Here is an 18,095-nt window from a genome sequence, read left to right as displayed (position 1 = left end):
CAAAATATGTACAAAAAGTACATCAGAGAATGATAAATGACAACTTGAGACAAGTTAACAACCTGCCTGCTTTCTTACCTCCACAAAGTTGGCTAATCACTGCATAAAGGTAGCATGCTGGACAGCTTGTTGGACTGTCGGGAGCAGTCGCCCAAATTCCCAAGTAACAATCTAACAAGCACTTTGTTTGAAGCATACTGAACCCTTAAGGTGGACTCAGCATGTACATAGAAAGCAAAACAACCAACAACCCATTATATAATAGACGTGATTGGTCTTCTTGTCATGAGAACCCAATGCTTTGTAGTACCAATTCATATGTGTAACGGATGGAAATTGCGGTTAAGACCACGGAAGAAAAATAAATAAACCCTATGGGGTCAGTTAAGTTGGCTTTGACAGCTCATTGCAGACAGCAACAGGACACGTTGGTAGAAAGTGCAGTAGTTTGACTTACAACAAAAGCTGCTGACTGATTTTGAATCAGTAACATGTGTGTTAGCACGCTGGGCCACAAGGACACCCCAAAATAAACTTGACAGCATGAGCGCTCCGTCACAACATAATATTGGAGCACCTCGGTCACCTCTTCACAGGGATTTATGTCAGCGGAGCTGGGAATGGTCACAATAAAGTCAAAAGAAGCAGTAGAATCATTAATCCTTCAGAAGAAGCTGGCTGTGTCCAAGAAGCTCTGACTGAAACAATTACCTTTTCACCACTTTGCTGTAAAATTTAGCCTAATTTTCCCATATATTGTTTTGTCCTTTTCCTGATGGGTATGCTTGCTTATCCTGTAGAAATTCTGAGAGGAATTCAGTGTAAATGTCAGTAATGACAGCAGTGCGCAGATGCTGCTTACCAGGTATCTGTTGTCACACATGACAGTTTAGCTGTGAGGCAAATCCTCAAAACTGTCCAACGAATTAGTTACTTGTCAGTCTATGTTACTTATGTTTATGAGTTCCCAATTGTTGGGGATGAATAAAACTTTTTAAACTCAATTTTAGCTGATGTGAAATCCTGCCTTGCCAATCCCTAAACAAACATACATACCTGGGTATTCCATAACCTAAGACACTCTTGTTGGAAACTTTGGTAACTTGACTTGATCATGGACCAAACAAATGACTGAAGCATGGAGCATCCCAGTAGAAAGAGACAACAAAGCCACAGGCTGCAGACAGAATTACTCTCCCTTGGGGATCTCTTAGCACAGTGAGTAATGATGCAACGACCTGGTGGGTCAAAGGGCTGACCTGCCCAAGACAGGGACAGAGGGGCCAGGACAGGGACCAAAGGCCAAGAGGTGTAGGTGGTTAGTGTGGGTGTCTCAATGTTTGGTCGCATTGGTTCTTAAGCACTGGCTGTTTAAGGGCACATTAAAATGAAGTGTCCTTGTGGAGTCTGTAGCTCATTGACTGTGAGCAGGGGTCAACAGAGGGCTTGATCTGAACCAGCTGGCCTTAATGATGCTAAGACAGGGTGTCAACCCACTCACACATTTACATCTCTTTTGCAATTTGTAGATGTTCAAAAGTATACCAATTAATTTTAGAGAAGGTTGGTGACTATAAAAGCTTATCAAGGATAACTGTGACAATGCCGTTTTTATGATGTGACCAGGATCTAAAGGCGAGAATAACATGGGAAAAGCTAGAAGAGAAAAGATCCTCCAGTGAAAAGGAATGAGACTAGAGAGCTTACAAAGCTTGAAGTCCTGGTAGCAAGATGAAAAATCACCTCCCTTTCTGCTCCCAGACACTTCAAGCCCCTCAGCTTTTGTTGGAGACACCACCTCCACCACTCCACTGCCAGCTCCTTCGCTGAGGGACAGCAACAACATCTGCTGGCTCGGAGATTGATTAATTGGCTGATCAGGCGCCCGGGGTGTAAACTGATTGATTGATCATCTTGTGGTGGGAGCTGCCTTTATCTGGAGCCCTGGGGAGCAAAGCTCTGGAGGTCCCCAGTCATCTGTCATGTCCAACACACAGGGGAAGACGAAGGAGAGATGAAGAGCTGTGGGTTCATTACCGAGACATGGGGGGCATGTATGGAGGAAGACTCAGCTAAGATGGGAACAGGGGGCATGCCGAGAGAACAATGGGAACATGGGGACAAAGGGGCTGAGGATGAAAGGAGGGGAGAAGATACTCTGGTGCTTGTAGAGAGAGGAAGATAGAAAAGTACAGACATACATGAAGGTGGAAGGAGAAAGAAGTGTGGCAAAGTGACCAAGGAAAATATTGTCCTTTCTTGACAAGACAGAAACAAATAGAAGAGTTAGACTGCCTGAATAAACTGTCTCATTTAGTTGGAAGGTATTAAAACTAGCTATGGTTATTTGCTGCTTCCAGGATCCAGGGTTGTGTTTGGACATTCAATTCCTGACCACATTCTTGTTTAGCAGCAAGCAGCGAGAGTAATGGAATACAGGAAGAAGAAGGTGGCAGGTGAAAACAAGCGTGGAGAACACTCGTACGCATTCAGTCAGACACATAAACCAATGGCGGAAAATTTCTTTAGTTGACAGTAGAGGACACACTGTATGACCTGAGAGTGGGGAGAGGCATATTGTCTTTGGACAACAGATGTCCCTAGGGAGCAAAGTGAACGAGGGAGAGAGTTGGTGGAGGAGAGAAGAGTAGTGGAATAGCCTATTGCAGGAAGAAGGTGAGACGAATGCAGCAGGGAAGACATGCAGGGAGAAAAAGGGACAGCCTGAGGATGTGTTGCTGACATTGGGCCTTATGGGCAACTCAAGCTGCATGTGCCTGACCCGTCTGTGTGCATGTGCCTGTAGCATGTGAATACTTAGCCTGATCCATCTGCATATTTAAGACCTTCATAGGGTATGTGCAAGTGACTGACTCCTTGTGTGGTTATGGCTCTGAGCATTCTGTAGATTTCTCAGTGCACGTGTGCTCATGCTGTGTATTAATGCATATGCATTCCACCCAGCAGCAGGTGGTCTTCCCAGGCCTGATGAAGCCGGGAGGGGGCCATGGTCCACCTTCAGCTTCTGTCGATCAAGCTCATGTCAGCAGATTCAGGGTCACCTCTAATCCACTCACTCCTTTAGCTGAATATATGCCTTTTCCCTTATCCGTGATGTCCTGTTAGCTCTCACAGGCAACTTACTTTAAAGGGATGCACAGACGAGATTTGGATGGATTTGGATTTTTTCCTCTGTTCAATCTAGGTTTATCTGTTCATTTAACCTGTAAGCTTCATACATCCTTTCTACCTACATGTCAAAGCACATCAATGTGTAAATTAAAGAAATTAATGATTATTCGTATTTTTTTTCCCAAAAAAGATTTCCTGTTTGCAGATTCAGTGTTGTTGCCATTTTTCCCTCGGGTTATTTCACTTTTGTTTGAAGTTTACATTTATTTATGTGGTTTTAAGAGCTGTTTTGGTTTGGTGTGTTTCTTAATTGGAGTTTGTAACCTTGATTTAGAAACTGCTTTGTGAATCAATATCTCTTTCTCTCTTGCCTGCTCTTTCCATGTGCCTCTTATTTATTCCCCTATCTGTTATCCTTTCCATTCTCTCACTGCTTCTATATCGCACCCAGATTTTCTGCTGTTCGTGGCCTTTTTGACTCCTCTCTCGTCTTCGTTCCCTCCACATGCTTAAGTTCTTTCCATCGTTCCATCAAAATCGCTACCTCTAGCACCATTAGCTGAGCCGACTGTTCACTTCTACAGAACCTCATTAATACCACTCTCCTGTCAGAGCCAAGAGGGAAAACACAGAGAAAGACCAAGAAAAGGGAGAGGGATGAGCTCAAAAGAAAATACCTGTCATATTACACATCCAACATATCTACTCTACTGAGCCACACACACACATGATGCTCCTTCGAAGTTAACTCAGGAAGCTTGGTTTTCTAACCTTTGCACTTGTACTCTGGCCAATGAAGTCTCCGCTAGGGCGAGTGAAAGAGAGGGTAGGGAATAGTAATATTGAAAAACTACTATAATTAATACTACAGGCTGCAGAGAAGTATGACATTAGAGTTTTACAAGCCAATAAATATCAGGATCAGCATATAAATACATTTCAGACATATTTCAGTATCATCAGAAATGATGACACAAATTATATAAACCAATACACGGAATTATGGTAAGTTCTCATCAAAAGGCCCAGTAAGCAGTCCAACTGAAGAATAAACACATTAATATACAAGAGAATATACAAATTAACGGCGGCACAATCATAAATCAACAACGCAAACAAATAGGCAGTCACCGTCTCTGCTCCTTCTCATGCTGAAAACTCAAAAATCCACCAAATCCCCATCAATCTTTCAGTAAATGATGTTTAAACAGTTTATGTTGTTGGATGAGTGTCTTTACCGGTTAAAGATTCACAAGAACCAATCTTGTTGCATTCACTAATATGAAGTAAGAGTATACTTTTTTTTAAGCGTTTTTGTCATTTGCATAAAGTGCAAGAATGGAAAGTCTACAAATCTCAAATGTTCTGTTATTCATAGTATGTACTGAAAGTCTTACTTGGTAATATGTTTCCGTTTCAATTATGTTTCTTGTCAGCTTTCCAAAATGTTTAGAACAAATGAGGATGAACACATACATAAATACATACACCGCCCATTGAGGCTGAGACAGTAAATTGACTGTACAAGCTCTCTTGACAGAAAGAAGCTTTCCTGACACCAGTATCCATCCATCAATCGAAGCGCTTCCGTATTTCGGCCCCGCTGCTGGCTGCTCGCAGTGCCAATTAGCTGACAGGGTAAGGGCCTGGCGCAGAGTGCCAGCCATGGGCCCTGCCAATTAGAGCCTGACCTCCCGTCTAACCCTAATACTGGCACGGTGTGTGGCTACCACACCCTGGGCAGGGGCGACGTCCGGCCGCCAATATGTAAAGGACGGTTGAGTGGACACTCTCCAAGATGTGAAAGTAAGAACAGGACAAAGACAGGAGAAAGAAAGAATGAGAGAGAAAAAATGGACACATGTATGTACAGTACATTGTCAGTAGGAAAGAATCAAAAGGGCAGCCAGAATATCTGCTCATTTAAGTTGACCGCTTACAGTCCACAAACATTTAATTATGTCGTATCCATTGAACAAACAGACACGCATTCACACTAGGAAAAAACATGCCTCTGCCTCATGCACAAAATTCAGGGATGAAAGCTTTGCAGTTCCAAAGGTCAACTTTCAGGAAATGAGAAATTAACTGGGAAACATCTGATTTCGGCGTTCTCAGATGATACATTTTTTAGTGGCTAAAGTAAGTCCAGTTTCTGGAGGGTATTTAGTTTGTAAAGTCCCATGTAAACTTAACAATATATCCACAGTGGCTGATACATTATCCCTCCTGGCCTATTAGTGTCTGCTTTTAAGCTCTGTAATTGTAGCTCCCCCTCTGGGCCAGTCAATGAAATTCTGATCATGCTGGAGAGCAGAGGGGCCACCCTATTTTTTTTTTTAACTAGGTCAAAAAAAAAAAAAAGAGCAACCAACAGATTTTGTTCAGTGCCATAGAATATTTGTTACCAAAGTGTAGATATTAGATGTCATGTAATTGTAATAGGTGTTGAAGATAAATAAATAACTTTAAAGTTACAAGTATTAATTTCTTTTAAGCAGGTGTAAACCTGTGGTTCTTAAAGTGGTGGGGTCCATGGGGGTCCCCAGCAAAAATTGGAGTAATCTATTTTCACAATAATTCCATCCACAAGTAACACAATGACACAAAGTAGGATTATTTTGGTCTTCGGTTTCATGCATTTCCTGTAGCAAACTTTCTAAAAACAAAATTCCTATCAGATGGGGTACCTGGAACAAAATATTTTGGCAGTTTAGGGGTTCTTGAAATGACACATTGAGAACTACTTCCTTTTTAACCAACAAGAAACATAAATGGAGGCTGTTCAATGCCAGTAGATACAGTGTAAGAATGTATCCAAAACACTAAGAGGGGTCTGATGCGTGACCAATCAATCAATCAATCAATTTTCTTTGTTTCTATAACCTGAAGACTTTTGATATCACCATGTGAAATACTGATGTAATTGTGGAAGCAATCCAAATCACAAATAATCCTAACTAGGGAAAACGTGTTCTACACGAACTGGAGCAACAATCTCATTACTCTTCTCTGGCACACTGTTGGAACCATTTGTAAGTACCTTCATTTTAACGCTAAATCCAACCTGTGATCTATACCAGATCGCACTAACCCCTTCCATAATACATCTGCAGAGCATACTAATCAAACAGACTGACAGTTCTCCCAAATCCGGTTACATCAAGCCTGGTAGCGGTAACTCTTACAACAGCTCAGAGAACAGAGTCAAAGCTAGAATGCAATTTGTCCTTGGTGAGTCGAGCAAATCCAAAAATATATGTAAATCACAGTGTACCACTACCTCTCTTTATCTCATTCAAAAGTAAAAGAAATGAGGACCTTTTCTCCCCCCAATCTTCCTTATACTCTGTGATGTGGAAAGAAAGAATAATATGTTGAGAGAACAAGAAATGTATTTTGTTCTACTATTTTTTTTTTAAATACCACCAACGGGCACCAATTCAAAACCCAGCAAGTCTCCTTTAATACCTGGGAAATTAAATTGTCGCCCTATTATCAGCCAGGTCCAGTCGGCTGTATCTAAAATGCAACAGCGCACGACTGAAGTACACAAGGTTTTCCAAAGAAAAAAAAAAAAGCAGGACATTTGCTGGAGACTGCAGTTTTTAGAGGTGTGGAAGAGAGAGGACTACCAGGGTGAGGAGAGCGTGTGTGTGTGTGATGGGGGGCTTGTTGCATTAAAAATGTTAAGCTTTACTGAAAGTCATTTTCAAGCCAGCCAAGCATCAAATGGAACACAGTTTAAGGAAAGAGTAGGTACTGATTTTCTCCTGGAGCTCTGACAGGATGGACATGGATGGTGTGTGTCTGAGTGTGTGTATGTGTGTCTGTGTGTGTGTAGGGAGCAAACAAACATTCTTGGCATGCTGCATTATCCCATGCTGTGAAAGCAGAGGTGGTGGAAAAATCATGGAAAATCACATTAGTTACTGATGTCTGTGTGTATGGGAGAGAGATAAAGATGGAAACAGAGGGAGTGACAAAAGCACGATAAACAACTACGAGGCTGATAGGTGGAACAAGGCTCTGGGTTTAAAAGGAATCAGCAAACGTCGCATGGTGTTTTTAATGGGCCTTATCTCTGTATCCGCAAACATTTCTTTCAACATTAAATTGAACAAACTCCAGTATTAAGAGCTGACAGTGCCCACAGTTTGAATAGATGTGAGAAACTAACAAGGCTTCCTCTGAGTCAGATGTGTAAATCAACCTGTAACTTTTACTGATTGTTCCTTGAGTGATAAAGAACCACCTGTTTAAGGGTAAATGTAGCCAGTCTAATAATCCTGCTTGCACTGCCAACTAGTGGTAACAAGCTGTTTCCAAATCCTGTACAACTGTGATGTAATGTGGTGCTTGCAATATCATGTTATACATCAGCTGGGTGTGGTCCATCTATCTCCTGATAGAAAAGTTAATGGCTCCAGCTGTGTACTTGCAAACTCCTATCTTTTTTTTTATTTTTTGCATCGAGCATGTCCCTTTGAAATGATTGCAAAGTTACAAAGCATGTGCAAGGAAAGACAATAACACACTGGTTAGTTTGCTTGGATTGGTTATACTTGATACTGTTGCCTCGTGTCTCTCAATCACAGTGTTAGCTTAAATAGAAAAAAGTAAATGTGAGATCTGAGTGTTTTAGACCAGTTGCCAACATGGACAAAATCATTGCCGCCAGGTAGACCCCACCCAGGCCACTGTTTGGAGCTTGGAAAGATTGATGACTCTGGGTTTGATTGAAAAGTCTGCCTCGGGGTTTGAGCCTGTGTCTGGGTGAAACGCTCTGGCCAGTGATTGATTGGCCACTGGGCCACTTTGGCTCCGCGGGGAGCAGAGTTGTTGAAAATCAAAAAGGGGGACGGTGGAAGTCTATAATTTTATTAAAACACAGATGTGTGGACTGACAGACGGATGTAGACTGTGAGTAAGAGCGTTACATGATCCGTTCATGCTCTGTGCTAGTGCATGTCTCTGTCAAAATCATCATTTGTAGTACACAAGACAAGGTTGTATTCATACTTGGCTCCTTCAGTCTTCAGCCAGTATCCACTACATAGAATCACATATTCCTAATTGATTAAGCGCTAATTGCCCTGTTATCTAATTAAGGGTCTATTTGTGTGTAATGAGTCTACTAAGTAACTCCTTGATAAAGCCATCTTGTGCACATAAAGCCACAAATCAGAGCTCTTCCACACCAGGCCGACGACTCACACTAATGAAGAAATAATTCAAAACGACCACATGATGACAAGATCACAGACTGTCTTCATTATTTTTAAGCAGTTTGAAGACAAAACAACACAGTGATAAGTGTTGCGACTGTTTTCTTTTCAGCGCGAATTTGACCAGACGGACCCTTTGTTATCTGTAGGCACTGTGATCTCGGAAATGAAGGTTCTTCTCCTGCTCTGAACAAGCGGGCATAATTTACATTAAGAGTGAAATTAGACATGCCAAATACAACTTTCCAAAAACAATGGATCATCAAAGGCTAATTCAAACGTCAATCATTCATCATGTCTCTCGTTTTATATCCTCCCAATAGCTGATCAAAGAAAACAAGGGGAAAACACCATGCGACACGAGTCTATTTGGAAAACTCTAAAACACTGCTGTGCTGCTAACTACTATAAACCCCTTATCTGTGCCGGTGTTCCCCTTTCCTTTACTGTGGTTCCCCCTGAGTGGCAGAACATGTGTGAGCGCTGACACTGAACATGTTCCCCTCACACAACAGAACCCCAGGAACCCAACAACAATGACAAAGACAACACACACCCCTGCCTACGCTGCTGTGAAGTTTCAATTACTGGTAGAGTTGGTGGCTGGCTACTGCCAGTCAGCCTGACAGGGAGGGGGAGTGACTGGTGGTGGAAAAGCCTGAAGGACAAGCGCTCCCTCCAGGGTGGTAGGAAAATATATAAGGCCCTGGCTACACTATGTTGTATTAAATTACAGGGATTGAATGTGACCAAGTACATTTACTCAAGTTCTGTGCTTAGGTACAATTTTGAGGTACTTGTTCTACTACTTTATACTTCAGCTCCAGAACATTTTGGAGGCAAACTTTTACTCCAGTACATTTATTGGATAGCTTTTGGATGACTTTTGGGTACTTTTTATAACACTGTTACGTAATAAGTTTGAATGCTCAAAACGGTTTGCTACAGGAATGGAAATGAAAAATAATTTGCTTCAATTAGCTTAAATTAGAGATTGGTAAAGTAATAATATGGTCATTAGTCTCCAGAGCACAGCTACGACAGTCATTAGAAACACAGGGAGTACAAGGACATTCAACTTGTGCATGACAAGGAAGAGTACAGTTGCGTCCCTCTTATTGTAGCAATTTTTTATCAAAAATAATCACGAAATGCATCATTCATGAAAAATTACTGTTAATAGCTTCCTAAAATAAGCTAAAATTATTGGTGATTTTGCATTAGCTTTCCATTAGTTTCTCCTGGTACGTGATATTGCAAGACAAAGAATCTAAATCAATAAAATCTAAACGATACCCAACCCTAAACTAACCCCATGTCTCGGGGCAATTCTCCTGAATGGGTGTCACTATAATTGGTGCAGCCATGGTTGCAGAGGTTACGGCCATTATAGTTGAGCGTGGGGAGGCATAACTGCTCCCAGCATCGCTCTCGTTGTGTGAAGTAGAGGAGGGAAAGTACGAGGGTCCTGCTGCTCACCGTGACCTGTGTCTTAATGAGGAGGACAAATCAATACGGCGCTGGACAAAGAACACAAGAACTACAGCTGCCATAGACAAATGTTTTTTTCCAGTGGCAATGAACATGAGAGCGGGGTTCAGGTCAATTCACATTCAATTAAGGCACGAAGTGCAATAAAAAAAAAAACATCTAAATTCTGATTAAATATTTAACCTTTACCTAAAACAAACTCCAGCAAAGTTGCTGGTTCAAGTCCAGTTGGGGAGCTGTATGTCATCCCTGTCTCTCTCTCTCTCTCCAAGTTTCTTTCTTCTGTCTATATTAAACCAGTCCTCCACAGTCGTGACAAATAGATTGATTGATGACACATGCAGTGTTTACTCATGTCGTCAACGCTCTCCTTTGTCACTTTCCACAATGCTGAAAAAAACAATATCATTTCTCTTGACACTAAAACTGCCAGTGGGCTGAGATAAATCCAGCAGTTTTCAAAACACTTTCACTTGTTTCTGCAATTTACAAGAAAACAAGATTTTTTTTATGGGAATACAGTAGAACAATGTGTATCACTCACCAAGAGTGAACAGTAGATTGTTGCTCAGCCGGAAAGTACATTTTTTGTTCTCAAGTTAACTTGAGTAAAACAGAGGATGTGGAGTGTCAAGGGGTTTTTCCTTACAATGTCTCAAAATTATTATATTTATCATTATTGTTATTATTGTATGTAAGTCTCCAACACTTTTTCTATGTACCGAGATTCAGATAACAAGCTAAATATTGTACGAAAGCAAGAGTGAAGAAAAATAAATTTACTTAATCTTACGTCTTGATTAGGTGCTCATGGACTTAATGGTGCAGCCTTTAGGATAATAAGAGAGGTGTTACCAGGTTTACTGGGAAAAAGGACTGAACAAATCACCTCTGAAAGCTCTATCAGCCACCAGATTATGAGCTTAGGACAGCAAAGCAACACCCCTCTGGAGATCTTTCTCGACCAACTTATTGACTTTGCCCAGCGATCAGAACCAATTTCACCTCCCACTTGCTGATGCTTCTGTGCTTTATAACAATGTAAATTTAATCTGTTGGGTAACCTTTGCTGAGGGGGTCTTGTACTTAATGAGAGGGGTAGTTAAGAGCACCTACCGTGAAAACGAGCAAAAAATAGTCCACAAGTTGTTATGCATATTACAATTCTATTGTGTTGGCAGCAGGTTTTTCTGCGCCTGTTTTTTTAAGGGGAATACAAACAACTTTTCAACTCCCCCTTGAGCGTTTCCAAGTGTTATTGTTGACATTGCTGTCAACTGTCAAGAAATGTCCGGATCACTTTCCGTTTTCCTCAGATCAAATATTGCATTTGTTTCCAAACGTTAGTAAAGAAACAATCAACACCATTTTGGAACTGAGAAAGAAGAAATAAACACTAGACTAAACTAAAGAGAAAAAGCAGGGTAGGGGTTTCTGGCAACTTCAACAACTTCTGCCTTCTGCTGCCGGTGTTATGCCCAGTGTTTCCCACATATAGGCGCTAATCGGGCTCATTGCAATATGAATAGAACCACATGTCGGTCCTCACAACCATCCACGGGTCGTGAAAAGTATGTCGGACGCTGGAAGACACTGTAGGGAGAATCACTGCTACTGAACGGTAAAAATGTAACTCAGATAAAACAGTAAAACATGATATAACTCACACTTACTTACGTGTATGAGGGCCTGCTTTCTGATGCCTGCCATGTGACACGGAAGAACTCCTGATTTGGTGGGTCGCGGTAAAATAAATACATAAAAGTTGCTTCAAGATTGGAAGGTGCTAGGCTAAGCTAGCGAGTGCAAGTGAATAGGCCAAGACAGCCAATACAATTTGCATTAAGCGATGAACAGTGGAACTAGCCGACTGTTGTATAGTGGAGCTCAATTTAAGTAAAGCTGTGTGACAACTCAACTGGGAAGAATATGTGACACATAGAGTGTTTAATCGATCAATGTTAAAGCTACTGAACTATAATAGAAACATGACAGCAGATAGGGTTGTACCATAATCGAGTCTTCATTTTCCTGGGAGATTTCATACCAGGTGGCAGACAGAATTGCATAGTGAAAGTGATTCTGAACCCAATCTCAACACAGATAGTGTCATTATCTATAGACATTACATTGTGCAATCAACATTTACATCTTAATGTTAAGCAAAAGAAGTTGTCTACTGCCAGTTTAAGTAAAAACAAATTAAGGCCCAACACAAAGACACAAAGGTGCAGAGAGACAGACAAGCAGGACAAAGGGAGATATACAGACAAAAATCCTTTAAAAACATGTTTTATGTCTCATCAAAGATGAGTTCACTGCGGGTAGCAGACAATCCCGGAGTTTGACAAACACGACGTGAAACGACAATGGGCAGGAGACGTCTCGGGCGAGAGGCTGCCTTTTAAAAACCGAAAAGTCCATTTCCAGTTGAAAAGAACAGTGGCTGTACGGAAACGTCTGACTTGACAATTACATGAGTGGTGCGAACGGCACTGCGCCTCCACTGATAACCCGTCGCCGGATTCTATTAAAACTCCAGCACTCCAAAAGAATGCTCAAACTGAGGAAATTATTACACACACACACACACACACACACACACACACACACACACACACACACACACACACACACACACACACACACACACACACACACACACACACACACACACACACACAACACTAAAAACCCTCTAACAACGATTCTTTTTCTGAGATATGTGCGCTTTAAAGGAAGTAGAGGGAGAATAGAAAAGTTAGAAAGAATGAAACAAAGACTGTATATGATTGTGTGTGTATATGCTTGGTCTTATACTGAATGCGTAGCCACTGCAGTGCTGCTATCTGTAGTTTCAAAGGCTGTTAATGGCCTTAGGTTTGCCTTGAGGCCACGAGCAAAAGCTTCATAGCATCTAGGAGGAAAAGTTCTCTTAAGTCCTGGGAGTTAATACTTGAGGAGCATGAAGCCAATGACATGCACAAGGACTCTCCTCTGCGACAGCTCAGTGAGACCCACCACCCGAGATCCTGCACATATATTACAGACACAAAGCAGGTGTTAAATTCTTGCCCTTCCTCCCAACTCCTCCCCTCGTTTGTCCTGTCCCCCTCCCTGTGAAAAACAACAGAAATTAAATTACAGAAAACCTACGACTGAAACAGCTTTCTTCACAAATGCTGAAGGGAACAACACATCACATCATGCGTCTCCCTCCACCGCCATCTCTCCCCTCTCTCCCTCCCTTGCTGCCTCTTTTTCCTTCGATTGGATCGTCGTTCCGAACGAGGGATCCCTCATACACTTGTCCTGCGGCGTGGAATCACGTCAACGCTCCTCTCCTTCTGCCTCGCAACAAAATGATTCATTTTTCTATTACGGCGATGAGCGTGTGAAATGAGCTATATAATCAATAGCATAGGTTTGTAAACAGCAGCCGCACTCCGGGGAAAATGTGTTTTCTTTTTGAAAACAATACGCTGCCTGTGTGTGTGTTTGTGGTAAGGAACGCTCATCTGACAATGTTTACAAGGGCAATTTACAGGAAATAAAGACATGGCCCTCCTGAAATGAAGGTAGCTTTTAAAATACAGCCCGATGAAGAGGCAGAGATATGGAAGAGGATGAAAATATTGAGCTGCAAGATGTGGATACAACAAAGAGGGGTTTACTTACAGTTAGTTTTCAAAATGAACTTAAACTGTGCTTTGTAGATAAAGCTGTTATGTTTTGGAAATAACTTTGAATGAATTACTGCACACAGTGAAGCTCACACACACAGCTCTGACATTTGTCACTGTACCTGGCGTGACCTGTCGATTACGGCAAATAGGTTCACTTCTGTGTGTCTGCATGATAGAACAGGAGCGTGTAAACAGAAAGTGGCACCTGTCTTAGTGTAAAAATTGCTCTCATCAGTTGCAAGGTCATACCCCTAAAATACAGTGTTCAGTATCTGTTTGATGTTGGGGTGCAGGTTTATTCAACTGAATGTTTCAATGTATGAAACAAGATAAAATGAGGTGGTTATGTTCACTGCAGCTGCCACATGTCGACTTACGAGAAGTTGAGCGCGGAGCCTCTCATCCTCTGTGGCGATCCTCTCTCTGATTACAGCATGTTGGATGCTCTCCTTGGCCACAGCCCGCTCCACAGACAGGATCCTGGACACTTCATCCTGGACCTGGGACTGGGCCTCAGCGTGAGCCGTAGCTGCTGCCCGGGTCTTCTCCGACTCCAGCCTGTGAAGCAGAAACATTTTTACACAATCAACACACTTTTTTCAACTGCCAGTTTATGATGTGCAGAAACACTGCACAACCCAGTGTAACTTCAGACAGCACACACAATGTATGATAACAATGCACCTCATGGTACATGCTATCATAAATAACATTTACTATTCTCTCCCCTGCAGCCACCTCTATAATGCATGACTGGCTACTCAAATGTTCAATGTACAAAGTTATGCGGTCCATAGTATGTTGCACTGTCTGCACTGCACATCAAGGTCCCTTGGTGTTGCCTTCCTACATCATGCCTGTATATGAGGTGAAGTATAGGCTTTCATAAAAATCAAGCTTCTCTTGAAACTTTTAGAAAAAAACATAGAGGTATGAATTGCTCAAAAACTTCAAGAAACACGTAAATTCCTGAAGAAAGATAGTTGATTGTTGAGTCTCATTCCCAGGTCATCAAATACTGATGCTTTTGGAAGCTCCAGGAAGTTACATTTGTTGCTTTAAAGGGACCCCAAAAATCAAAAATGCATGTTTTTCCTCTTTACTATAGTGCTATTTACCCATCTAGATTGTTCTGATTGTCTAAGTTGCTGAGTTTTGACCACATAGATGTCCGCCTTCTCTCAAATTAAATGAACGTGACAGTTTGAGATTCAAACATTAATGGCAACCTCCTCGGCTTAAGTGTAACATTAGCTAGCTAAGTTAGCTTAGTCAGCTATGAATAGATAATTATCTGTGTGATGATACGTTGTACGTTGGTAGGAAGAAAATAGTTCCAACATGAAACTTCTCACAACATCTGTGGATTATTTTGAATAAACAGGTCATTTCTTGAAAGAGACATTGGTGTTGAGTTTTTTTTTTTTTTATGTATTCTTTGATGGCGCTTTGCGCACCACAAGCCGAGTGCCATGGAGTTACGTTATAATTGAGAGAAGGCAGACATCTCTACGGCCGATATCGCCGAAGCTCAGCAACTCACACCAACACAATCTTAACAGATAAATAGCGCTACAGGGAAGATGTATGTATTTTTTGATTTGGAGTGAAATGTCACTTTGAATTGCACAAAATGCCAATTTTGTTCTGCACAGCCTCATTTAGAAATGACAGTATTTATTTTTTATTTTTTTTCCCATCAGCAAGCTTTTTTTATGTTTACTGTCTGAGAATCGTTGGTGTTTAGCACCACCCACGTTTATACTCTGCTGCTCTGCTACTCTCCCAACAGAATTAGAGGGTTACAGAACTAATGAAGCAGAGTTAGAGGCCATACACTTGCATATTGATTTTCAGCTGTAAAATCAGAATCATTCATACACGTGTCCTTGCTATTCCACAGCTTGCATAGAGGGGGCAACACTGAGAAGTCCCACTCACTCAACACTGAAAAAGAAAAAGTTGAACTCTCCCTGCCTCACTGTCAAAAAACCTGATGCGACACTGTCAGATAGTTCAAATCAATTCACATCATTTCAAAATAATTTACATTTAAGAGTGATTTATCAATAAATAATAGAGTGTAAGAGACACTACCATTCCCCAAACAAGAATCATCAATCCAATGAAGCAGTGATATAGACAGAGTCGGTACGCTCTCTGCAGACAGAAGACCGCCATTTGAACCCTGTCATTGGGTTCTCATAGTTGCCTAGCAACGCACTCCCTACTCAGCGACAGTGTGCTTGATTGGAGAAGAGGAGGAACGTCCCTGAAACCCTGAAAGTCTTCTTCTGCTAGGAATCAAACAGTGGTGGCAAGGTAAAATAAACACAGAACAGTCAGAGCAGGTGCCTGAGTGAATTATGACCTACTGAATGAAGATGGCAAGGATCTTAATAAACTTCTGCCGAAGAAAAATCCTGAGACAGCCCTGACAGACAGGCTTGATAAAAAGTAAGCTGGATGGTGAAGGTTGATTTATTACACAGATAGGAAAACGGTGCAGTTTGAAATTCCTACACTTTTGAATGAATCATCTATGACTGTCAGTTAAAAGTGGTAATACATTTTCCTGTTTCAATGTATACAAAGTTGTGCATTAAAAGGTGGGAGTTTTGGTTTAATTGATAAACACTTTAATGAAATGCATGACTCATTTACAGTATCATTAGGTCTCATTATCCCTCCTTACCTCCCCTGGGACCAAGAGTGCACTTGGGGGGAAAGACTAATGAAATTAGGCAAATTACCAAAAAATAAGGTGTGAGAGAGAAAAAAAAAATTGTATAGAAGCAAAATAAGTGAGACATACTCTTTTAGAGACTGTGAATCAAGAGTCGAAATTCCCCATTTATTTCAGCAGCATCATTGCTACCAAGCATATAACAGTGGTATGTTAAAATAATTTTTCAGAAAACCGCTCCACTTCAGGAATCAGATGAGGCAATAAAATGTATAAATGTAAATTAACTGTTAGTTAATTACATAATTAATTAATTAATTAACTAGATTAAATCAATTCTAAAAAATCAATTATTAATACAAATAATAATTAGCAAATACTGTCACATATGATTATATAATAAATGATTAATAACTACTGATCAATTAATAATAATCAACAAGAAAATCAATTTAGGAACGAAAAAAAATCATTAAAAAATTTGGAGAAAAAGAATAATCATAATACTTAAGTGAATAGATTTCTTTTCCACTCCTCATTTTGATAATTTTATTAAATTTTGTGCATCATCTTGGTCGTAAAGTGTGTGGCAACAGTCACAGATGCAGTATGTGTGGCAGTCTGTTTTTCTTGATGTTATAAGCAATCACTGATCAGCCATTGAGAAGGATTTTCATCTTTTATTCCATTTCAAAAACCTCATTCATCTCTTCCCTCACCTGTGAATATACTCAAAACTTCGACAGTGAAGAATCATGATGGACAGGCAAGTCAAACTGATCACCCTCCCGTGCCTTTGGCTCTGAGCAGATGATGGGTAGGTCTAATAAAAATATGTCTGATGTCTTAAAGCTGCCGTTTGCCCTGCAACACCACTAAATGTCAGAGAGCACAGGAGAGCGGGACAAGACCGGGAGAGACAGAGAAAACGAGAGAGAGGGGAAGGAGCGAGAGTGAGCGGTGGTGACATGACATGTTTGGCCCTGAGGAAGTGAAGCAAAGAGGGAGTGAGGCAGAGAGTGGGAGAGAGAGATGGAGGGAGACGGAGAGAGACCAGCCATGTCCAGTCTCACAGTCCACTGGGCTGCACACGTCAGCACACTCCATCCATCATCTGGCTCCAACTCACACACAGACACACACACGTACACACACACAGGACGCACTTACACACACAGGGTGACTCCTAATGGCCTTTTAGATTCACCATTTCCCTACAATTCATGCTTGCCTGCACTGCTAATGCACCTAAGCTACCTTTACTCAAGAAGCGTAAGCTGTTGCTTTGGCTACTACTTTGACAGAGAAAGGACTTGTATCCTGTGTTTTTAAGAAAAGGACTTTGACCCACGTGGGCCAACATAGCAATCAGTGGATCTTTTGTAGCATTGGATTTGTACAGTTGATATTTGGTCAAATATATTTAATAAAAAGATACAAGAGAACCCTAGAAGAAATAACTGTTCAAAAGAAAACAATCCTGACAAAGACACTCTGGATATACTGTACCTGATGAGTCACTGCTACAAAAACCTTGCCTGCACTCACTAATTACTTGAGTGATAGATAGTCTTCTACACACCTACATGGTGTCAGCAACATTGACACCCTTTTTTTTACCTGGTCTGTTTTGTAAAAAGGAGACAAACATGACAGACAGTGAAGCGAAATTGAACCTGGCAAAGAGGAACCAAACTTATAAAAAGATGTACCCACTGAGCAAGGTCTTGGCCGGAGAATTTTGCCAAATTGATTCAGAGAAAAATAACAGAAATAACATCATTTTGTTTTCTAAAGGATTCAAATAAGAGTTGAAAAAATTCATTTATGCAGTTCATTTTCAAACTTTTTTTTTTTTTTTCATGAAGACCA

At 41.0% G+C, this 18,095-nt stretch overlaps 1 protein-coding gene across 5 annotated transcripts in view; it reads right to left on the bottom strand.

Annotated features, from left to right (window-relative positions):
* Positions 1 to 18,095, bottom strand: part of chchd3a (coiled-coil-helix-coiled-coil-helix domain containing 3a) — a 72,465-nt gene that overhangs the window by 36,584 nt on the left and 17,786 nt on the right. For all 5 annotated transcript variants that reach the window (XM_084346226.1, XM_084346227.1, XM_084346228.1 and 2 more), the window contains one exon: positions 13,915 to 14,095. In XM_084346226.1, the coding sequence (XP_084202352.1) occupies positions 13,915 to 14,095 (181 nt within the window). The remainder of the gene's footprint in view (positions 1 to 13,914; positions 14,096 to 18,095) is intronic.

Source organism: Pagrus pagrus, assembly GCF_965226575.1.
Source record: "Pagrus pagrus genome assembly, chromosome: 23".
Taxonomy (NCBI): Eukaryota; Metazoa; Chordata; class Actinopteri; order Spariformes; family Sparidae; genus Pagrus; species Pagrus pagrus.
The sequence above is the reverse complement of the archived record's forward strand: the minus strand, read 5'-3'. Positions and strand labels throughout refer to the sequence as shown.